At 42.0% G+C, this 24,687-nt stretch overlaps 1 protein-coding gene across 1 annotated transcript in view; it reads right to left on the reverse strand.

Annotated features, from left to right (window-relative positions):
• Positions 1–13,114: 13,114 nt before the first annotated feature.
• The window catches only part of MYLK4 (myosin light chain kinase family member 4), a 51,952-nt gene continuing 40,379 nt past the window's right edge, over positions 13,115–24,687 (reverse strand). The window contains exon 13 of the mRNA XM_056854979.1: positions 13,115–13,303. Within this exon, the coding sequence (XP_056710957.1) occupies positions 13,115–13,303 (189 nt within the window). The remainder of the gene's footprint in view (positions 13,304–24,687) is intronic.

The following is a 24,687-nucleotide window of genomic DNA, read 5'->3' on the forward strand; positions in this document are numbered from 1 at the left end:
CCATAGATGACAATTCTACTTGCAGGGGCAAGCTTTTCTCATCCCTGTGTCAGCACAGCTGTGGTCAACCAATTACACCAAATTAAGATTCTCTGTTTCGCTGAAAACAGTCACATCTATGCTGGTCGATAGATTTATTTTTTTAATAGTCACATATTAAAAATGCTACATTATTTCCTCTCCTTTGTGTTGCTTAGTGGCTGATTCTGATTAGGTCTGTTATCACTTTTTTGAAATAAAGCTGTGTGTGTGTGCGTGGGGCATGTACTCGTTCATGTTTGGTGGCTTGCTGAAGGCCACCCAAGGAGTTTATAAAGTGACCCACTGCCCTGTAGATCCATTTCTGAAATCCTTTCTAATGAAACCTACTGAGTTTTATTATTGGAAATTAGTTTTTGTTTCCATTCTATAAAGAATAGCCTACAGTAATTCAGGTGTCCTTTTCCCCACATGTATTTGTACAAAGGTTGCACATAGATAAGGAAAACTATGGAGCTATAGCGTTCTGAAGAAAAAAAAGTATTTATTTAATCTGATCCTGACAGAAGACTTTGGTCACTCACAACTTCAAAACAAATAAAGGCAATGTGGTGCATACTGGCTTTCCAAAATTGTTGCGGTACTTTTGAGCAAGCATTTCACTGAATAGCAAAACTGACCCCTAGTGGACACTTGAACCAATTTCTAGGAAAGGCTTCCTAGATCACTTGTGTTTATTAGTGATGTACAGTCAGATTGTAACGAATCCAAAACTGAACCAAATACACATTCTGCTCTTTGATATAGCTGTCAGAACTAATCTGGATTGGGAAATTCATAGCATTTGGAATTTACTGATGGAAAGCATTCAACATTCTGGTACATCACTGGCGTTATTTCAGTTCAGCAAGGGCTGTGGAACCAGATGGCAGGGAATGTGAGGCATCAGAAAATGTAAATGACAGCAATGTATATCATTTTTGCCACGAAACAGGATTGTGCGGATAGGTTTGTGTGCATTCCATTTCCATCAATCATTGTGATCTATACAAGGCCTTTGTGGATGCTCTACTGCAGGAACCGTGCTCCCATTTTTCTCTCCATGCTGAAGATTTTCTTACCCAGATACTGTGTATTTGCGGGTTCCTCTGTACTTTCTTTGCTAATTACTGTTGCTTGCTGTTTTGTGACTGTAGTGTGCATGACAGAGGGCCTGTCTGTCTCCCAAGTATGCCTTCTTGTAACACTGCCTCCTTTCTTGGGCTGTCAAGTGCAAACGCCTGCTATGCTATGTTCATCTACCTTCCAGGGCTGCCAGATGCCCCTTAAATGCCCCCTTAAGCCCATTCTGCAAATGAGAATGTGAACTGTTCATAAAACAGGAACTCTTTCTCCTATAAATGTGAAATTTGGAGGAACAATTCATTGGGTAAGGGGACAATCCTTTAACACTTCATTCTAATTGTGTGAGGAAAAACAACGTAGAGCTTCAAGTGTGTTCTGTCTTTAACTGGGACACACACACACTACCTAAAATTTGCTGGGCAGAATCCCACTCATAAGGGATACAGTCCCTGTGGGAACTAAAGCATTATTTGGAGCTGAAACAAATGTTTGCAGACATAATATTTTCTATGTAATGATGTTACGCCAGACAGAGGGGGTCTCCTTTTATTGGGAAATTAGCTGGAGACTGATATGCAAGAGGCTGGCGAGGGGACCTTTTAAACCAATTCTGCCACTAGGTGAGCAGACAGATGGAGAGCAACCCAATCATGAGGAGGCTTTTATGAATTTTAAGGGTTTTATTAAAAGTAATCAAATAGGGTAAAAAAACACACACACAAACAAACAATTCCCAACACATCCAGAGCTAAGGAAGTATAAAGATTTTGAGATTCCTAAGTGGTTCATGGTCACCTTTCCTGCAGAAAGGGTTTCAGAATGGCAGCTACAAGAGGGGAAGGAGAAAAGGACTTCCCCTCCAGGTGCAGGGTTCACATCTTGTGTACAGGACAGCCTTCTACTGTGGCAAACTGGAGATATTTTATACCCAAGGAGGGGAGGAGGAGCAGGTGTGGTCTCCCTGCAGTTGGCAGCACCTGGTGAGGGCTGAGAATGACTGGTCATTGCCACTCAAACAAAGGTTTGATTGCTCGAAATTGGATTAGGAAGGTGTAGTGAGTAAGGTCATCAGAGATGATGGCTGAACACTTAAGAATTCAATGTCTGAGCCTTGAGTAACAGAATTGGAAATTGAGGTGGGGTCTGGAAGGAGGAAGTCAGAGAGGGTTTGCCTGGCTCTGGGATGAGATTAGGAGTTAGTTACAATAGAATTGATTGGATCTGGCAGGATGCTTGCCATCTATTGCAGGAAAAGTATAGAAATGCTAAATGCTTGTCCATTGTCTCTTTGTTTCCATGGAGCCTCCATTGTCTTCTTGGGGGAAAGCATGGGAACATGCCTGGACTTAGCCCAGCCAGCTTGCTACAGCCTTGCCCAAACAAAATGGATGCCAGGAGACCCCTTTTGTCTCTGGCTACACAGCAGTGTTTCCATCCTTTGCGCACCAGCTTGTCCTGTACACTTGTGGGGTGTCCCAGGGTTGCTGCGAGCCTATGAGGATGTCATAACAATGACGGGCTTTCAAAGTCCCCCAAAGTGTACCTCTTTAGTGCTTATCTTTAGCTTTGCTGTCTCTGTTGGCCTCAGTTTGGGCACTATTTGTTTTGGCCAAAAATTTGCCTCCCTCTTCCTCCTAACAGTGACATTGTTATGTGCATATTTACTTGCTTGTTTCCTATATTTATATATTGTGTTGGGCCACGGCATTCATGATGATTAGCTAGGATTGCCAGCTCCAGGTTGGGAAATACCTGGAGATATTTGGGGGTGGAACCTGAGGAGGGTTGGGTTTGGAGAGGGGATGAAGTCAATGCCATAGAGTCCAATTGCCAAAGCGGCCATTTTCTCCAGGTGAACTGATCTCTGTCACCTAGAGGTCAGTTGTAATAGCAGATCTCCAGCCACCACATGGAGATTGGCAACTCTATGAATAGCAATTCAGAATAACAGCCTATTGACACATACATATGACACAAAAGGAAAAAAAAGAGACTCGACAGAAAGAACAAAAAGAAGCAGACTTAGGTATTCACTCTTAGGTAAGTTATAAAAGGGTTACATAAGACCAGGAAGAATGGACACAGCAGGGAGAAGCTCAGGAGGAAGAAGCTGTTGGTTCCAGACCAACCAATGGAGGGGCCTTGGTGTTTCAATAGCATCTCTTACCCAGCCAATAGGAAAGAGTAAAATTGGATGCCATTTAGGAAGGGGAGGAGCCAAATGACTGTTGCTCTAACCGAGATAGATGAGGATAGTCAATAGGAACATAGCCAATCAGATACTAGCTATTCATTTTACCATAAAGAGATGATGAACTAGAAGCTTATCAGGACTATAAAGCTTTCACTCTGGAGTACTTTCAGCTGGTGTCACATACCAACAAGTCCTAAAGGATCTATGGGAGCTGCTATCCGAAAGAAAGATGGGTCACAGCAGAAACTACTAACAGCGTGGATTTTGTGGTGCTTGTGCTGCAAGGACATTTCAACTCTTTTTTTCTTTTTTTCTTTTTTTTGCCCTTGCAAAAAACAACACACAACAAAGGAGGAACATTTCACAGGAGGATAAAAAAAAATTCAAAATTCTCTTGTACTTGCCTTTACTGAAGCATTACATTTAATAGAATGTATGAGCAAGGAAGTGAAATCTCACTTTGGCTTATCCACAAACCTCTTTAAACGGAGTTATTTAAGCCAGTTTAATGCCATTAAAACTTTGCCTGAGTTGATAAGAGCACTGGATTAAAACAACTGACCTTTCTTCAAAAAAAAAAAAATCCTATGCAGGATAAGGGCTACTTAAGTCTATTGGCTTCAGTGGATTTACAGGCACCCAGGATAAGCTCATTTCTAATGCTGAATTAACATACAAAATTATTGCAGAGAGGAAAGGTTCTAGCTTTCCAGCTTAGTACTTGAAAAAGAAAATTATGTGTTGTTTTTTTTAAATCACAGTGAAAAATAATTTAAAACAAAAACAGCAACTGACACACACCCTTTCATGATGCTTTATTTTTGGCAGTCTTGATTTTTTTTCTTTTGGAAGGAGCATTTAGTTGGACATTTTTATTAAAATAGATACTTTTCTGAGGAAAAATAACAGTTTTCTACCTGTCTAAGAAATCCATTTTAATGTATACCTCTGGCTTTCCCCCTAAGAGTATTTATAACATTCCAAGGCTCTGAGAAGCTTTCTTTTTAAAGATGGAAGCCTATTTTACTTTATTTATTTCTACTTGAATCCCGCTCTCTATCCCCACCAAGATACATCACTCAAAGAACTTAAGAATAAAATAGTTGGAGTAGCTAACAAAAATACGCAGTCTCTCCCTAACAAAAACAAACAGTCTCTCACCAAAGTCAGCTACCATACAGATGACTGCTGGATGGCAAGATGTATTTAACCTTTAGTACCGGCTATACTCCTATGAATTACAAACAATCTACATTGATCGGAACATACAGAAATTATTAGAGAATCCCAGATCTGACTGAATCAATAGCCATATTGGGCGAAAACGCATGGTCGCTTTATCCTCCTTTAATCCCTGTTTTAGCCAGGATCGAATGCACATTAGGCGAAACGCATGCATTCAATCCAGGCTGAATCCTGGCTGAAACAGGGATTAAAGGAGGATAAAGCGACCATGCGTTTTCGCCCATTGTCCAGGATGCAGAGATCCTCTTCTACATGCAGTAGTAGTGTTCCACTCACAGAAGAACTTATACAAACATTTCCTCTAGGAAGTGGCAAGAACATCTGAAGATGTTCTGCATTTGCAAGAAACCTAACTGTACATGTCCTATCATCAACGTAAGTTTATGAGGTTCTCTCAGTCATGAATGTTGGTCAAAATGAAAACACACTGAAGTTATCATTGTAGTGCTATTTAGAGATGCTTGAGGTTACTCAAGATCATTAGTACAAATGACAGCATCCGATTTTAAAACTGAGGCCATATTTGTCACTTCATTCTCCTGAGCTCTAAGACAACTTTGAGAGCCCAAGTCTGGTTGGATAATTGGCTGTAGTGTTCAGGTCAAAGAAGCTCATCTGGTGGGCACGTGAGATGGGGCCTTCGTAGTGGCAGCCCCTCAACAATGGAACAACCTCTCCAGGGAAGTGTGGCTGGCCCCCTCACTGTCAATCTTCAGGAGGCATTTAAGGACTGTTTCATTTAGTTACATTTGACTAATGCAGTTTTTATTTATTGGCAGTCCTAATAGGAGCTTTTAAATTGTAACTTTTAATGGTTTTTTGTAATTGTTGTTTTATTTATATTGTTTTATTGCATTTTTTAAATAATTGTTTTATATATGTGGTAAGCCGCCTTGAGTTCCACAAGGGAGAAAGGCAGCTAACAAATGTTTTAAGTAAATAAATAAAAATAAACAAATTAGCCAAAGCTGCAAAAAGGTTCTATGTGTTGTGGAGAATTAAAGCTAACTAGAAAGCAGAGTTTGCGCAGTAGTGCAGCAATATGGTAACATAGCATTAGAAGCCAGCATGGAGTAGTGATTAAGAGCGTCAGACTCTAATCTAGAGAACCGGGTTTGACTCCCCACTCCTCCATGTGAAGCCTGTTGGGTGACCTTGGGCCAGTCATGGTTCTCTCCAAACTCTCTCAGCCGCACCTACCTCACAAGGTGCCTGTTCTGGAGAGGGAAAGGGAAAGTGATTGTAAGCCACTTTGAGACTCCTTAAAGTTAGAGAAAAGTGGGGTATAAAAACCAACTCTTCTTCTTCTTTAGAGGAAATAATTTCAGACACAAGGCAGAATGAAAATGAAGAAAAAATACATTTACTTTATTGAGACAATTTCTGTTCCATCAAGTTATTGCTAGTACACTGATTTTCCTATGAACAGCCAGACATGCTGGCAAGCATGTATGAAGTATGCCCTCAAGCAAGAGAGAGAAGTATGCGCAACCTGGTCCTTTGGAAGCAATTCCAGAAGAAAGAGAGACAGGAAGGAAGGGATCTGGGCTAAAGAAAAGTCTCAAGCTGCAGACAATGAGAGGCATAGCTTGATACAGACATAAAGAAGACCTTACCCCAGTTCTCTTACTAACATAAGCATATTGCACCCCCCAACATCCAAAGCATGTAGACTTGCCCCATCCTATACTACACACCACAATGGAAGGTTGCTGCTCCAGCTGTAAGTGTGGGTCTAACAGTGGACAAAACAATCTAACTGATTAGGCTGTCTTGGGCTTCAGTGGATGGACACATGCAAATCACACCATGAACAACTTATCATGGATCTAATGCATTCAGAAGGAAGGGAAGGTGACATGATATGACCTGTTCTCATCAGATCTCAGAAGCTAAGTAGGGTCAGTACTTGAAAGGGAGACCACCAAGGAAGACTCTGCAGAGGAAAGCAATGGCAAACCACCTCTGCTTCTCGCTTGCCTTGAAAGCCCCTTGCCTGGGTTGCCATAAATCAGCTGAGACTTGACAGCACTTTACCCACAATGCATTCAGAATATCTGGCATCCATGCAACTTACAGTCCTTGCTGATAAATGCACTGTTAGTGCTTTGGGAAGGAAAAAGCATGGAATGACTTAGACACATGTACAGATTCTTAATGAGCTGTGATGGCATTCAGGCTTACAGTGAGTGAAACAGAATCCTTTCAGTGCTGAGCGTCAGCAAATAAAACAAGGAAAATGGTGTGATGTGCATCGAGTTGGCAAAAAATGCAGCAAGAATTAGACTGTTCTGAAGATGCCCTTGGCTACTCTGCATCCTAAACGATTCTCAAATGGTTAAGCTCATTTCCCCCCCTCTTTTTGCTGAACTGTCATAAGAGGATAGAAAAATGATCCAAGCAATTTTGTCCCAACCCAAATTTCCTATAAGAATTATGTTACCCATTGAAATCATTGTATTTCAGCACTGTGGTCACTTGCCACATTTGGATGCTACCCACAGAATCCACAATATTGATGACCAGACATATCCTCACTTAAAAAAAAAAAAAAAAAAAAACAGCCAGAGAAGAAGAAGAAGAAGAAGAAGAAGAAGAAGAGTTGGTTTTTATATGCCGACTTTCTCTACCACTTAAGGGAGACTCAAACCGGCTTACAATCACCTTCCCTTCCCCTCCCCACAACAGACACCCTGTGAGGTAGGTGAGACTGAGAGAGAGTGACTTGCTCAAGGTCACCCAGCTGGCTTTGTGTGTAGGAGTGGGAAAACAAATCCAGTTCACCAGATTAGCCTCCACAACTCATGTGGAGGAGTGGGGAATCATACCCGGTTCTCCAGATCAGACTCCACCGCTCCAAACCACCGCTCTTAACCACTACACCATGTTGGCTCCCTTTCCAGAGAAAAGGAAGAATGCAGACATAGAAATGGAAAGTTGAGAATTGTCTTACAAGGCAATTGACTCATACTACATTAGTTGACAAGTCCTACAGTTCAACTTTAGCGGTATTTGTCATACTCAAGAACCCATCTCTACCTCTATACATTCATACAGTCTTGGAAATCTTTTTATGTAGGGGTGTACAATATCATTAGCGCCTCTTTCATTTTATCCACTAAACAACCACCCCATGAGTAAGGTTAGGCTGAAAGAGAGAGTGACAAGAAGAAGAAGAAGAAGAAGAAGAAGAAGAAGAAGAAGAAGGTTTTTATATGCTGACTTTCTCTGCCACTTAAGGAAGAATCAGACCGGCTTACAATCACCTTCCCTTCCCTTCCTCACAAGAGACACCCTGTGAAGTAGATGGGGCTGAGAGAGCTCTAAGAGAGCTGTGACTAGCCCAAGGTCACCCAGCTGGCTTCATGTGAAAGAGTAGGGAAACTAACCCGTATTACCATATTAGAGTCCGCTGCTCATGTGGAGGAGTGGGGAATCAAACCCAGTTCTCTAGATTAGAGTCCACCGCTACAGTCCACTGCTCTTAACCACTACACCATGCTTTCTCTCATGGTACAATGGGGATTCAAACCTGGGTCTCCCAGATCCTAGTCTGACACTCCAGCTGATACATGGGGCAGGGTCTGTTGTGACAATCTTTATCATTCTGTCTGTTTTTCTTGTTTGTATTCTTGAATTGATTGCTTCTGCTATTCTATAAACTGAAAAGGGGAACCTTTAAAACTAGCAAACGTTTATTCCAGCATAAGTTTTTGTAAGTCAGAATTTTCTTCCTCAGTTGCATCTGAAGAAGTGCCAGCTGACTTACAACAGCTTAAGATGGAATGAACTTGTATGAAGGTGCCACTTCATAGCAAAATAAAACAAAAACCATGTAGCAGACGGCCCACCCTTACAAGCTTGAATGGTGTTTGGCTGTCTCCAGCCAGCTCTGGGTTGGGAAATACTTGGAGATTTTGGGGGTGAAGCCTGAGGAGGGCAGGGTTTGGGGAGGAGAGGTACTTCAATGGGATATAATGCCATAGAGTCTATTTTCCAAAGCAGCCATTTACTCCAGATGAAGTGATCTCTGTTGCTTGGAGATGAGTTGTAATAGCGGGAGATCTCCAACAACCACCTGGAGGTTGGCAACCCTACCATCAGCCCAGTCAGAATTAAACAAGAATGGGCCAATGATGACAGGAGGGTGGAAAGAAGGCAGTTGAGCGTGGGGTTAAAAAGATGTTCTGCATGATTTTTGGTCAAAATGAAAGCATACTGAAGTTATGGTGATGCTCTTTAGAGATGCTTGAGAGAGGGAGAAAAAGGAAGAGGGCTGGGGAGGAGTGGTTGGGTTATGGTTGTGCATATCAATATACCTGAACCAAAAATTAACCCAAAATTAGCTGTTTCGGCAATATTCGGGTTTCAGGTAGACCGATTACCAAAACCTGGGAATCTGCCAGAACCTGAATAGATATTTGTTTTTTTCAGGTTTCAGCTATTCGCTTTGCTCAGATGCACAGCTCTGTGCTTTCTTCCATTTTCTATCTTTGACTGGTTTTGTTAGGGGCCCATAGTTGGGGCCCTTTTGAAGTAGGGGTTGTGTAATCAGAGCCAACTTGATCTGACAACCATTCAGTGGGTTGATCTGCAATTCTGCATCAAGCATAAGGGTTATTTAAAAGACGGGGCTTACCCAGTCCCATCCCGAGGGATATACCCTCCAACTAAAAAATGCCAGCTTCTACAGCTGCTGATCACCAGGCTTCTACAGCTGCTGACCACCCATGGGGATGAGCAATCTTCTTCACAAGAGCTGCCTTGGTCATGATTTCAGCTGGCTCCAATATCACCCCAACCCCGAAAACCTATGCTGCAATTTTTTTTTTGCACGACCCTAGTTGGGGGCTTCAGAAGCAGCCGCCAAAGGAAGGACTGAGAAGGCCATGGCCAACTCCAAGGCAAGAGGAGTATCACAGCTGGGGTAAGTGGCAGACAAGGCTGGGAGGCCAGGGAGAAGACAGCAAGAGAGCTTTGACAGCAAAGCTGAGGAGAGCAAACAGCTATAACAGCTGGGGAGAGCTATATCAGCTCCTAGAGGGCCTTACAACCAAGGGAGAACTGCAGTAAGGGAAGGGACATGGGCACAGAACTCTTAGGACTGGAAAGGATGAACTAGGGTACCTACTGAAAATTAAGCAAAATATTGTAAGCTTTGGTCGATGAGGAACCTGGGAGGGAGACCCCTCCTGGCTAGCCCACCGGTACCCCTGGTCTGAGGCCAGTTGAACCTTCACAAGCTGATTTAGCAAGGTCTTAGAAAAGTAGTTGTACTGATGTGACAGGGGCATTTTTCATGTACAGCTAAGCAAAGACACTCACACATTACACACACAGGAGTGTAGAAATAACCATCCTGATCTCGAATCCTAGTAAAACTGGTATATTTGGATGTTATATAGGTGAAATCAATGAAGCATCTGTTTAAATGGAATCTGGGCTGGGTCAGGTAGGCCTGTAACTTGGTCTGTAAACAATATTATCATGCTAGCCCATTTTAAAGAACTTTATAAAAGTTCTTAGAGAAAGAGAAATCTTGTCTGCAAATCCAGCCCTGCCATGCTGTCAAATAAAAGGATTGCCAGAATTGGTACAACAGAAGCACCATTCAGAAAGGTGGGATTGTCACGTCCAGAAACTGGGAAAAACAGTGAGTCACTGAATAAACTGCAAAGCGCCTCCTTCTTCTCTAATTAGTTCCATCACTTTTGACATAGTCGAGTCCTCACTTAAGTCCAAGCCAAAACTGTCACTGTGCTGAGCAGATGCCCAGGTGAGCCTTTCATTGGATTTGAATGTATCTGGAGGAGGTCCTCAAATGGTGGAAAGCTTTATACTCAGTTCAGGGCTGGAGCGCTTGCCACTTAGGGGATGCCCTATGGAGACAGGTTCCCAAGGCCAGGCCCTGAAATACCAGGGCTAACCCAGTAATGTGGGTGGCATATATTGATCTATAGGATTGTATAATTTATCTCAAAGGCCCTGTTGGCAGTAGTTTAATTGGAATGAAGCTGGCAAAAAAAAAAAAAAAGAGAAAGGAAATGAGGCATCTCTTGTCAGACAGAGGCAGAGAGCAAGGATTCTATTATTTATGTCTTACCAATCCAGAGGTTTCATACTACCAGCCAGTCACCAGGCCCAACATAGTACATCTGTCCTCCTTGAGTAGTTCTATAAGCCTGAAGTATACACAATCTAGCTTAGCTCATTAGGCTTAGTCCCCAACTCAGACCTCGGTATTCCTGCTTGAGGTAATCAAAAACACCACTTGTACAAGGCAGTCATGTTGTGACTGTCATAAGAACATAAGAAAGGCCCTGCTGGATCAGACCAAGGCCCATCAAGTCCAGCAGTCTGTTCACACAGTGGCCAACCAGGTGCCTCTGGGAATCCCACAAACAAGATGACTGCAGCAGCATCCTCCTGCCCGTGTTCCACCGCACCCAAAATAATAGGCATGCTCCTCTGATGCTAGAGAGAATAGGTATGCAGCATGACTAGTATCCATTCTAACAGCCATGAATACCCCTTTCCTCCATGAATATGTCCACTCCCCTCTTAAAGCCTTCCAAGTTAGCAGCCATCGCCACATCCTGGGGCAGGGAGTTCCACAATTTAACTATGCGTTGTGTGAAAAAATACTTCCTTTTATCTGTTTTGAATCTGTCACCCTCCAGCTTCAACAGATGACCTCACATTCTAGTATTATGGGAGAGGCAGAAAAAGTTCTCCCTGTCCACTCTCTCCAAACCATGCATAATTTTATAGACCTCTATCATGTCACCCCTCAGCCGCCTTCTTTCCAAGCGAAACAGCCCTAAGCGTCCTAACCGCTCCCCATAGGACAGTTGCTCTAGTCCCTTAAGCATTTTGGTTGCTCTTTTCTGCACCTTCTCAAGCTCTGTAATATCCTTTTTTTAGGTGAGGTGACCAGAACTGTACACAGTATTCCAAGTGTGGTCTCACCATAGATTTGTACAAGGGCAGTACGATATCAGCAGTTTTATTCTCTATTCCTCGTCTAATTATGGCCAGCATGGAATTTGCCTTTTTTACAGCAGCCACTCACTGGGTTGACATCTTCATCGAGCTATCCACTACCACCCCAAGATCCCTTTCTTGGTCTGTTGCTGCCAGCACAGATCCCATGCTTTATCCTATGGCAGTGAGAAATGTGTGGAGAGGGTAGTGTTGCCAGGTCTCTCCTGGCCACTGGTGGGGGTGGGGGTAGATTTCCAGATCCATGTTGAGAAAATCCTGGAGATTTGGGAATGGAGCTTGGGGAGGACAGGGACCTCAGTGGGGTACAATGCTACAGAGCCCACCCTCCAAAGCATCCCTTTTCTCCAGGGGAACTGATCTCTGTAGTCTGGAGATGAGCTGTAATTCCAGGGGATCCCCAGGCCCCTCCTGGAGGCTGGCAGCCCTAGGGCTTTGTGAAAAGTCCCAGTCTGAACACTATTCTCATGTAGCAGCGCAGGGCCCTGCAGTAAAAATATATTTAAAATGCCTTCAAACCACCACCAATTTCACACTATGAAAGGCAGCCCTCTGTAAAAACCATGCAAATTAAAGAAGTTGGCAGATGCCTGTGCGCATTTTACATTGCATGTTGTGTTGGTCATGGGAGAGGGTAAGAAGCAGTGGTGGAAACGAAACCTCTTCCCAGCCTCTGTCCATTGGAAATCCCACTCAGACAACCCCTCTGACTTCTCAGGCTTTACCCACAACTCATCTTCATGATCTTGGCCTAAACATTATGCTCTGCTTGTCATATAGCTTTCTACTGGTAAAGCATGCCTTGTCTACTGGAGCTCATGGAAAGATTCCTTAGACTTTCCCTTCCTTTTTGTTTGTTTGTTCTTGCGCCAAATTTATTAGTATCGTGTTTTAAAACACAAAGAGAGGCCATGTCCTGAGAGATGTAAACAGTCTGAGAAGCTTTTAGTGTGTGTGTGTGTGGGGGGGTGGAGGACAGGGAAAGGGGATGGTGTGCCGAAGGGGAAACCCTGCCGCGGGGCTACAGTTGCTGTGGACTTTGGCTGTAATAGCTTGCCATGAAGTTAAGACCAGATGGGGAAAGGCTGCTTGGGATGAAGGCCCTCTCCCTCTCATTGGAGGGTGCGCACGGGTTCAAAGACACCCATGGTCAGGGGGGTGCCCGCCACTTGGCACAGAAAGCATAGACCAACGCATGGGGGGGGGTTAACGAAAGATGATGCGGGCGTCTGAGTCGTCCGCGACTCGAGATCAGCTGAGAGACGTTTTAACTGCTGCTGATCTTTAGCCGAAGTTAAGGGAGAGTTAAATCAAAGCATGTCAGTTGTATGCCAATTTTTGACACGGCAGCCTCGTTTTAAAGAATTGACATGTGATTACATCCAAAGGGAAGGGGAGAGCATTATTTTTGGCAGTGCAGGACTCTTTTTTTCGTTTTTCAGTCTCGGAGATAGGATTACAAAAAGCTGGACTTACAATATTGGATTTCGTACGGTGTTCGCTTCAGTTCCTCTGCGCACACACCCTGCTGGCCGACCGATATCGGGAAGCGTGACCTTGGCTCGTCTGCTACTGCTGCTCCTCTTCGCCGTAGATGTCGTTCTTCTTCCGCTTCATCTCGTCAAAGTCTACGCCAATCATCCACTTGTAAATATCTTTGATGTTGTTGCACGTTGTCTCAAAGTGGGTGGTTGCGTTGTAAGTGTGGGAAATAAAGATCTGGCTCTCTCTGCCCAAGTCACTGATGCTAACAAACATCTGCTCAATAGGCTCAACAGTTGGAACAGACAACAATGACTGACATCTTCACCTTAGAGATCTTCCAGGCCCTCAAGAGACTATACTCAAGGGATCCCCACCACCAGGTGGGACCTAGGGATTCCATGGAATTGCAGCTCACCTGCAGATAGGGTTGCCAGGTGGGTGGTCAGGAATGGCAGCTTTGTGCGCGCAGTGACGCGCACATGTGATAACGTAATTTCTGGTTTTACTTCCAAAAGCGCCGCATTGCAGCGGCTACTTTAACACTCAACCCCCCCAAATTTTAAATTGTTAAATTGTGTTAAATTGGCCACGGTGATGCAGGGCTTCCGGATGTAAAACCAGAAGTGATGTCATTATGGGCATGCACCCAGCGCACACACAGCCACCCCAGCCCTGCCCCCTAAGGCTTCCTGCTGATAGGGTTGCCAGGTGGGTGGTCCAGAGTGGCAGCTGTGTACACACAGGGGCACACACACGCAATGACGCCACTTCCGGTTTTACTTACAGAAGCACCGCATCATTGCAGCTACTTTAACACTCAAATAGTTAAATTCGCCATGGCGATACGGTGCCTTCGGATGTAAAACCAGAAATGATGTCATCATGTGTGCGCACCCCCACGCACACATGGCCACCCCAGGCCCGCCTCCTCAACCCTCCCGCCGATTGGGAGGGGGGACCTGGCACCCCTACCTGCAGACTACAGAGATCAGTACCCCTGGAGAAAATGGATGCTTTGGAGGATGGACTCTGTGGCATTGTACCTGAGGACCCTGTCCTCCCCAGGCTCCATCCTCAAATATCCAGGGGTTTCCCAACCTGGATCTGGCAACCCTACCCCCTCCCATCCCATGCTTGTGGTCACGGGACCTGGCAACCCTACTGTACTCTCACCTTAATATGGCAATAGATAATAACTATTTTCCAACTTTAGGCTGGGAGAGAGACTATTTCTTTGAATATAAAACAGGTTGATTTTACAAACGCCAAAATTCTGATGACAACTCCCCCATGTAGAATTTGGCATACCTCCGAAATGAACCACTGCACTACCAGGATACTTTGTTGAGTCACATTAGTTGTTAGTAGAACATTTTAAACATTATTATTTTGCTTATGGGAAAAGGTGCCATTAACTGAGAAATTGGGAAATCTCAAGACCATTCCAAAGCATTTCATTAAAACAGCCCATAAAGCACCCTGCAGAAACTTTAGGAGACTTTAAACTAAAAAATATTAATTAAAGCTCAGTTTTATTGAACAAATGGGCAAGCTTGAATAATTCAGAAAATTAAAATTAATTTGAAACTAATTAAAAAGAAAAGACATACTGAGTGTGTTGCCAGTACTTCAAAATATTAACGGAGCTGGGCAAAGAAATGCAAAGAAAATGTACTGGGAGCAGGTGTTTGAAATAATTGGGGCGGGGAGGCAAAAGGAAGGTTTAACAGCGAATTCCAGTGAGATTATGGAAGTCTTCTAGAATTTGTTTCTGATCTGGGCAACCTATTTGGACTGGCTATTAAAGCTGATTTTAAAGAATATTTTTAACCAAATACATTTTTGTTCGGATGCTTTATTTTTCCAGTGGTGGTGGTGGTGGTGGTGGTGGTGGTGGTGTGTGTGTGTGTGTGTGTGTGTGTGTGTGTGTGTGTTCCGTGGTCAACCCTCCCCATCCCCTCGGCAGGGCCTTAGTCTCTCAGATGAAGAGAGGAAAGATCTAACCCAAGGTGAGGCAAAATTTTAAGTTGGAAAGTTCCCAGTCATCTTCCAGAAGACAGTGCAGGAAATCAAGGCACAATGAGGAGACGTACGTGGTGCTTTCGGGAAGGTTTGCAAAATCCGGAAGTGGAGTTCAAGCAAGTTGAAGCAAGGTGAGAAACGGTCCAAGAACAGCCCTGGTTAGGTGCTTTGTCATTCAGACACTTTTATTGAGCTTACCTTTTTATCCTGCCCTTCATCTAAGAAGCTCAGAGCAGCATTTTATCCTTTCAACAGAGAGTGCGAGTGAGTGATCGGTTTAAGATAATCCAGTAAACTTCATGGCCAAATGAGGATTTGAAGCCAGGTCTTTGTCCAGGTTCTAGTCACATAACACTGACCCTCTAATATCCTGTAATAATAGGGTATTAGCAGGAGATCTCCTGCTAGTAGTACAACTGATCTCCAGCTGGTAAGAGATCAGTTCACCTGGAGAAAATGGCCGCTTTGGCAATTGGACTGTATGACATTGAAGTCCCTCCCCTCCCCAAACCCCACCCTCCTCAGGCTCCGCCCCAAAAACCTCCCGCTGGTGGCAAAGAGGGACCTGGTAACCCTATGTAATAAGGAGAACCGGCCATGGCCACGGCCAATCACAACTGGGTGGAACGGGTAGAAGTCTATGTTTTGCCAAAGAGATTTGGTGAAAAAAGCACGGTCTGTCCCAGCTTCCAAAAGGCTGGCATCCTCACAGGAGGAGACAGTTGGTGAACTGACACTGGTCATCATTGCTGCTGAGGCACTGGCAGAGTTGCTGGAGCTTGGCTAGGGTAAAAACAGATTCTACCATAGAGTTTTTGTCCAAATAGCAGCATGTCCCCACGACACTGGCAAAGTGATGATGTCACTTTTGATGTGCGCTGGAAGGGATGTCAATGCATTACCAATGACAGAAACCTAGGCCTGTTTGCTGCCAGTAAGTTGCACCCCACCCCCCACTGGTTGCCAGGGGGTACCTGACAACCCTAAGCTTGGCTCTGTTTGCACTATGTTACCACTGGCCCTCTAGGACAGCGGCCCACCAGGACATTTCCCTGTACTTTCAATGGCCAGTCCACTCCTGTATGTGTTCAATCTGTGGCAGATGCCCCTGGCAAAGTACAAGTCTGTATTATGGGGAAAAGAGACTGAAGGAGGAGAGTAAGGATGACTCCAGAAATATAACAAACTGGTTATCATTGCCAAGGAATGTCTACTTGCTTTTGCAGACAATCACTCCTTTACACAAGAAATACACAGATGTTACTCATTTGGGGCAGTGGTTTGATGTCTTCCCTCACAATCCTCGTAGTTGTGATTCTGTTGCAGGAATACCCTGTTGCTCAGCACTCAAACTAGAGCTGATTTTCTCACATTCATCTCACAATTCTCCTTGTGTCATTTTGATGTGGAATATCAACCGATGGGTTCTGAATATTGAGATATTCACAGAATATCTTAGCAGCATTGGACACCCAATAATATTTTGTCTTGATCTTTATTTTCAGTATTTCATAGCAGATATTAGCTGAAGCAATCTTTAATACTTCAGTCAATAGCTGAATAGATTTGATATTTGATATTTCCCTAAGAAATCAAGCGATTACAACAAGAATAGTGCATGAATTTTAGATAAAATTTCACCCGAATGCCATTAATTAAATTTGAGGGATAAAACTGGAATATAAGGACAGTCAATTCAAAGCTCCAGAGTAAACAAAGTAATAATTTATTCTACACTTTATGTGCATAGTTGCTATGCTTAAGAATACCAGAGGGGTTTTTAATCTACAAAAACCGTATTCAAAAAATGCATATATTACACAAGCATTTGCATATCTTTATAGTCCTAAGTCTATACAAGCCATTCTCTGCCTTTAAGAAAACATCATTGTGGAACAGAGAAAAAAATATTGCCACAATATGTAGTTGCAGTGACTCTTTTGACTTTAAACCTGAATAGCATATTTACAGTTACCTCTATGCATATTTTTAGTAATATTTATAAATAATTAGTTAACTATAAGCCTTCATGGAAGGTGAAATTGTCAGCCTAAATCCATGATTCTCAAAGTGGGCAGGTGGCCTCTTCAAGGCAGTGTGGATAGTTGCTAAGTGAGTTGCTATCAGGCCTATCCTAGCAAAAACGAACCCTAACATCTGCTTCGAGACCCTCTGGTCTAAGCTACTATGAATTCATGCAGTATAAAGCGTTACTTAAAGTAGACATCATTTCAACTATGTTCCATTGGTGAAGAAAATGAAATGTGACAATGCAGCAACCTTCCTTTCTGAGGACCAATACTTTCGAAAAGCATTTGCAATGCTGTTATGAACTTATCGCCATGGGGTGGTTTCTAGATTTTAATAGAAAATTTACAGGTGTTCATCTAATATCCAGAAAAGCTCATTGGGGCCAGAAGCATATAAATGTCTTGATCATTATTGCTATTGGAGAGTTGCTATTAAGTGACAAGTGACACATTTCCCCCACCCCCCGCCTATCCTATTAGTTTTACCCATTTTTCTGACCAGTCTTTTCTTTTGTAATACAGCACTGATCAGGAACGGAGAAGAAAGGGGATTCAAAATGCAATGGATAAATTCCATTGCCTTCGCAAAAACATTTGTTCCTATTAAATGTATTTTACAGCAGTTAAATTAAACATTAAGTAGTACATTCCTAATAATTTAACTGACAAACCTATAGAAACCTATGAGTACTCATGAATTGCTCTCTCTAGTACATCAGCTCTCATGTAGAAAAGGTCATGTTCAAAGGCCAACAGCACTTGCAATTCAAAGTTTAATTCCTGGCAATCCACCAGACATACAGGGGGAAACACGGACTCATTGTGTACAGTGTCTACACAGAAAAGTTGTGCAGTATTTGGCACAACACAGCATGGGTATTGCTTCCAACAAGTTTAATGTTAAAGCACTAAGCACACAGCACAAAGAGTTTCCTGTGTGTCCTCTGCATTGCTTAGCTGGGAAGTGCTGGGGCTAATAAAATAAGAGGTGCTGGATCTCACGCCTACCTGGAAATGGTACCTTTTGGCTTGGAAGCCCTTCCTTTTAATTCCAGCAATGTGTAGAACGTCTGTGGTTAGGGGTGAGAAAAAGGCACTTTGCATGCATCTTTTAAATCGCTTCCCATTTCTAAGTGTGCGCATTTGCACTGAAAAACAGAGCCTGGCATTGAGCCTCAGGGAAGCTGTGCCTCAAAGGTAACCTATCTGGGCAAGCCATAATACAGTGATTAAAACTAACACTAATCGTAGCTGTTTACAACTTATGCAAATTTGAGACATTACAGATCAGCTAATATTTTCAGGATTAAGCCCTTCTGGATTCTGAATCTTGACATCTTTCCCCTTTCATTTTATTACCAAAAATTCTGTTCAGTGCAGTTCCCTAGTTACAAAAACAATACCTACAGTCACTTCAACCCATCTGTGAATATACAGCTGAGTGCAATAACCATAGCTTGTAAAATGCCCTTCACACCCAACCTGCTCTCAGTCATGGTAATTCAGTTTCCAAAAGCAAAACACCATAAAAATACAAATAAGCAAAACCACTCAAAAACCTACACACTCACTCTGTCCTAGACACGCCATGTAATCAGTTTAGTATTAAATCAGGAAATGTGCATTTCAAATCTAAAGAACTGATTTTTTAAAAAAAATCCTATGGTTATATCATTCATAAAATTTAAAAAACTCAACTAGAATTAAGAAGATGCTATCAAGGTGCAATATATTTTATAAAACTCTGCAAGCATGTCAAGTGTTAATATTTAAATAATTTGTGATGATAGTTACAGTTAAGAGTAAAATCTATAGAGCTGTGCTTACTGTTGCATAATGCAAAAAGAAGCCATTGGCTGCTTTTAACAAAATCACACTGCTTATTGATTACACAGATAAGAACAGAACTTGATTTTCATAATCCCATTGCCCAGACCTGGATGGCCCAGGCTAGCCTGATCGTATCAGATCTCAGAAGCTAAGTAGGGTCAGTCCTGGTTAATACTTGAATGGGAGACCACCAAGGAATACCAGGGTCGCCATGCAGAAGAAGGCAATGGCAAACCACCTCTGTTCATCTCTTGCCTTGAAAACCTTACGGGGTTGTCATAAGTTGTCTGCGACTTGATGGCACTTTACACACACACACATGGCAGATGTGCCCTCACCTGAGTGAGCCACATAATGTCCAATGTGTCACATACCTCTTCTGTATCACATTAAGGCAGCCACTCCATCAGCCTGTGTGATAGTGCTGGTCAGATGAGGTACCCTGAGCAACTAATAAATGGCAAATGATAGCAGGAGTATTTTCTGAAGCAGCAGAAAGCACAAACAGGCCATAGAGCTCTCATTATAGCTGCAATTCTCCAAAATTCAATTCCAAAAAATCTATTAGTCCATGCTTTCCGTTTTATCATGTATTAACTGGCTAAGTGCAGCAAATAAATTATCTATCTATCAATTCCAAAATTGATACTGCAATTTCATTTGCTCAGCCTGGAGTATTCTGCAAATTACTGGACACAAAATATTTTTTCTCTTAACAGTAGCATAACACATCATTTCTAACTTTACAGAGCTAGCAGAAATCACCAGACAGGGCAAAGATTATTCAGAAGAGTTGTGTTGGCAATAATGTACTTTTACCAACATATTCCCCAAGGTCTCAGTTTCAGTGTCAATGGAACTGGGACTTGGAGAAGTTGGATAAAAGGATGTGTCTTAAGATTTAATGCTGGAAAACAAAGCTTTCTGCTTTCAAAAAACCTTTGGAGATTTATTTGTATCTCATTGTAGTAATATATTGATACATGAATTGGGACCCTTAATAACCTGGCTAATATAAATTACCTTCACTGGTGTTCCTGTTGTATTTGTTGAGATAGATGAGATCTTCCCAGTGAATCATGCAGCTGAACACTGTAGATAAAATGGCATAACTATTCTGGGATGATAAGTGAGGATTTTCCCTGATGTTTCCCTTTTGTCATGTAGAAATAGTAACTAGAATTTATACAGAATTTTCTGAGTGTTTAAAGAACTTCACATATGTTACTACAACTCTGTATTACAGTGAGTGTTGTTATCTCCACACTGCAGATGGGCAAGACACTGAGGTGTGCTACAGACACCTCATGATACCTAGTGAGCCTATGGGCAAGGAAAGATTTGAACCAGGGACTATCCCCTGTCCACAGCTCAAACTCTTAGGGTGAATTCAGATGTCACACTAACTATGGTTTGACTAAACTAGTTAGTAAGAGGTAAGAAAACTATTTGCCCATTTATAATAGGACTCCTGCTGGTTGGGCCCTCCCTCTTGCCTTTGGTCCTCTGAGCAGTGGGAGAAAAGGCCCAGGCCGCAAATGATGTCTGGCAATGTGTGACTTCATACCAGCCCAAAAACCTGGATGTGATGTAAACACATAAGGTGATACTCTGGCCACATTGTCACCTGATGCACTTATGTCACATCCAAATGGATATGATATCACGTGTTGTCAAATGTCACATCCAACTTGGGCCTCACACAGATAGCTCCTGGAGATGCCGGCCAGTTGCTTGGCATCCATCGGAATACTTCAACAAAATTGCATTCTGGCTTGGCTTGTAGTAAATCTGTTTGAGACAAAGTAAAAGTGACAGCAGCCACGGATCCATCCTGTGTCTGCAAACACCATTTTAGAAGTATTTAAAAAGTGCTGTGAAACCCCAACCCAAATCAGGCACATTCTGCTCCACCAGGAGGTCTTGTTTCCTCCCCATGCCTTTTCAGGTGCAGAAACAGCCCCCCATGGCTGTTTTGGAACTTGAAAAGGGGTGGGGGAACCAGAGCTCCTGGGGCCACCGTGCCACATGCCTGATTTGGATTGGGGCCTCTGGGCAATTGTTAAAGAACTTCAAACACTTCTAGAATTATGTAGGTGGCCACTGGATGGACCAGTGGCCACCATCACTTGTAATTTGGCCCTTAGTTGGTAAATCCAAATGCAGGAATCTTGACTTGTTTCATAGCACTGTCCCAAGCATGCAAAGTGGTCAAAAAAACCTCCTTGCTGCTCCTGTTGCAGTCAGCTCTTAGTGGCAGCAGATGAACTGGGATGTCCAAGCAGAGTATTCTGGTTAGTTTTAATTGTCTGGTTAATTCAATAAACTGTGGTTTAAACAAACCCTGGTTAATCATGACACTTGTATGCAGCTAAGCTATGATACTGCTTCAGTTCTCTTAAATAAGGATTGTATTATAACTCTCAAATTCTTAGACCCAGTTCCTTTTTCACTATCTACTTCATTCTCTCTCTCTAGCTATATAAACACACACACACACACACGGATGCCTTAAATTAAATCCATATGTAAAATGTGAAAAATGCTTCCTTGCATTCATAATGCCACCTTGCAAATTGCTACTTGCCCAATCTAACCAGCAGAATTACAACAGTAAATGAATATTCTATGTTAATTATGTTCAAAATTATATTTCAGGGTGCCCTAAAAATCCTTTTCTGATTCATATTAGATCCATTCTATTTCTGATTGCATAAGAAGAGGCCAGATGAGCTTCAAATTGACCCTCATTCAATTCTTCAATATGCTACCAGCATGTTCTTCAAAGCAGCTACCTTCAAATCAAATATAACCTCTATTTGTTGAGCTTTAAGAGAGTTCATCAACTGAAACAAATTTCCCCCAGTCTTTCAACAGCTGTCAGGAAAGCCACAGACATTCTACTGAATGTGAGCAAAAATCAGAATTTTAAATGTACATAGTCTCTCAACTGCACGGCTGTCTTCGAAACTCCAGCAGCTGTTGGAAACAGAAAAAGAGTGGGGGAAGAAAGCAGCTTGAAATGGCTGGAACTGAGTCTTGCAGAAAAAGACGTGTTGGTCCATTTAGAAAAAGCCTGAAGTCACCATGCAGGTAGTGGTGTGGGGGCAGTCAAAGCATCAGAGCTGCTGGTTTTTATTTCCAAACACCACAGCAGCAGTCACCACACAGTGCCTTTTCTGTAAAAGAAACAAAACAAGAGTCTGGTTAAGTTGGCAGTATGTGTTATAGGAAAGCCATTTGGTTGAATTTCCTATGGAAGCCACAATGGCTTTAGTGGTCCGAATCCCCGGGAACCATACTACTACTTCAATGTGCCAAGAAGGCTTTGGACTCATTTTTTCTCAGAGAAGCAGCTGTTGTAATAACATGACAAACAGCCTTACAAAGGGAGGAAACATTGAAAAGCAGACAGTGACGTAGGATGGAGACAGCCTGGGAGGGAAATGAAATTAATACAAATGGATACAAATGCTACTAATAAGCATTTGCTTTTTACAAAACAAAAATATTTTGAGAATGGTGATAAAGCCGGAAAGTTATTAGCCACAAGGTATGGAAAGTCAAAGCTAAACAAACTATAAACAAAATCAAATTAAGTGATGGTAGTATGTGTTATGACACTAAAAAGATTATAAAATCTTTTGTAGAATATTAACAAGATTTGTACAAATCTGAACCGCCCAACCTAGAAGATATAGATGATTTTTTAAAAAAAGAATTAAAATTCCCAAATTATCAAATGAAGATAGAGTTAATAGATAAAGATATAAGTTTGGAAGAACTTGAGGATGCAATCAAAAAGTTAAAAATCAATAAAGCTCCTAGCCCAGATGGTTTTATTTCAGAATTTTATAAAGAGTTTTGCAATATATGATATTTTCAAGAAAGAAAGATTCCCTGAATCATGGTATGAGAGCACTATTATCATCATCATCCCTAAACCGGCTAAAGATCCAACATTCCCTGGTACATAAGCCAATAAGCTTATTAAATACAGATTATAAAATACTTACTACTATTATCTCCAACAGATTAAAACAAATTATTGGAAAATACATTTCACCTGATCAAAACGGCTTTAACCCTCAATTAACTTCAAATATAAGAAAAATAACATTTTATCAATTCTACCAGGAAGATGAGTGTTGGTTGGCGAAGGGTGCCTCTTTCAAACTCCTTCAATGTCTGTGTTAAATATCAACATTCATTGAGCTCCACACTCCAGTGTAATCTGAGTGATGGAGGTACAGCAGTTCCCATCAGAGCACTGAACTAAATGTGGTCGCATAAAAGTGATCAGCTGAGAGTGTTCTTTTGTTTCGCTGCATTCTGGTCAGGCTGCACTGTAATAAAAGTTTCTTTTTCATGTTATTATTATGGTGTAGAGGTCATCTCACAATGTACCAGGTTCAATCCTTGGCATCTTCAGCTAAGTGGATCAGATAGTTGGTGATGTGAAAGACCTGTGCCTGAGACCCAGGAGAACAGCTGTTGATCTTGACAAACCAATAAGGCAGCTTCATGTGTTCAATGTAAATAACAGTGTACATGATGAGTGAATAATTTATTCCATGATTTATTTAAATGGAAACAAGAATGGGTTGGAGATCCAAGTTTAATTTATAATGGGGGCAGGGAAATCCATGAAAAAGTACGTTACATTCTAACAATTAACTAATGGTATTTGAAAATATTATATTTGGTACTTATTATTTGGTACTTATACAAAGTAAACTTTTGCTGGATCAGAGGGTTATACAAACTTTTGAATGTGCTATAAGGTATATAATGTAAGAATGAAATACTCTTAATAATTAGCAAACAGCATAATGGAGTAAATATGCTTACTTAGTTATGCCACAGAGGCAATATGTAAGACAAAGTAAGTAATGTCGGCATACCCTTCTCCAGATGACACAGTAGGAATCTTCCCACATGTTTGACTCAGTATATTGAAGTGCTTGGGAATTATGTGGTTTTGGTGGCTTAGAAACAGAGACCTGTAATGCAATTTACAGGAACCCATTATAAGCCAGTAACCTTCAAAGTTCTGCAGAACAGTTTTTACAAAACAATGCCTGAACTACAAACCACCTAACTATATTTGTAACCCCATCAGGCAGACTGTATATGACCACGAGGATGGGAATACTAATTAAAACTAGAACTCAAAATGAAAAGTGGCATAACCGGCATAGTTTGTCTCAGATTTAATGTTCAAAATACTTCGTAGAAAATTATTATATCATAATATAAGAATTTTCAGCCTTTGCAAATCTAGCGAGAGTCTTCTTTAGATATACTTTAGAGTCTTTTGAATTGATTTCTGTAGTACTCAGAAAACAGGCTCTGATTATGGATGCAGTGGTTTAAGATACGACTCTTCCATAAGACTGAATTCTGGCTCACTGATCAATAATATTTTTGGTCAAAAACCAGAAGCAAAATACTACATTGCCTTGAATTTCTCAAAGGCTTTACTTCCTATATTGAGAATGAATGAAACTTTCCCTAATCCAAAGGTCTATAATGACAAAAGAGGCCCATGGTTCAAAGCAGGGATCATCATCCAATGGCTGCTAATGGGTTTCATCACAGACACATATTTGGATATCTCTACCGAGGAAAATTATGGCCCAGTTGTGTGGTGTTGGCTGCTGAGCCAGGCCCAATTGCATGGTAGAGAACCCCCCAGGACTTCTGGCGTGGGGGGGGGCATCACTCTCTTCTGTATCTCTCTTGTACAAATCTGTGGTGAGACCACACTTGGAA

This window comes from Euleptes europaea, chromosome 8 (genome assembly GCF_029931775.1).
Source record: "Euleptes europaea isolate rEulEur1 chromosome 8, rEulEur1.hap1, whole genome shotgun sequence".
NCBI classification, from domain to species: Eukaryota; Metazoa; Chordata; class Lepidosauria; order Squamata; family Sphaerodactylidae; genus Euleptes; species Euleptes europaea.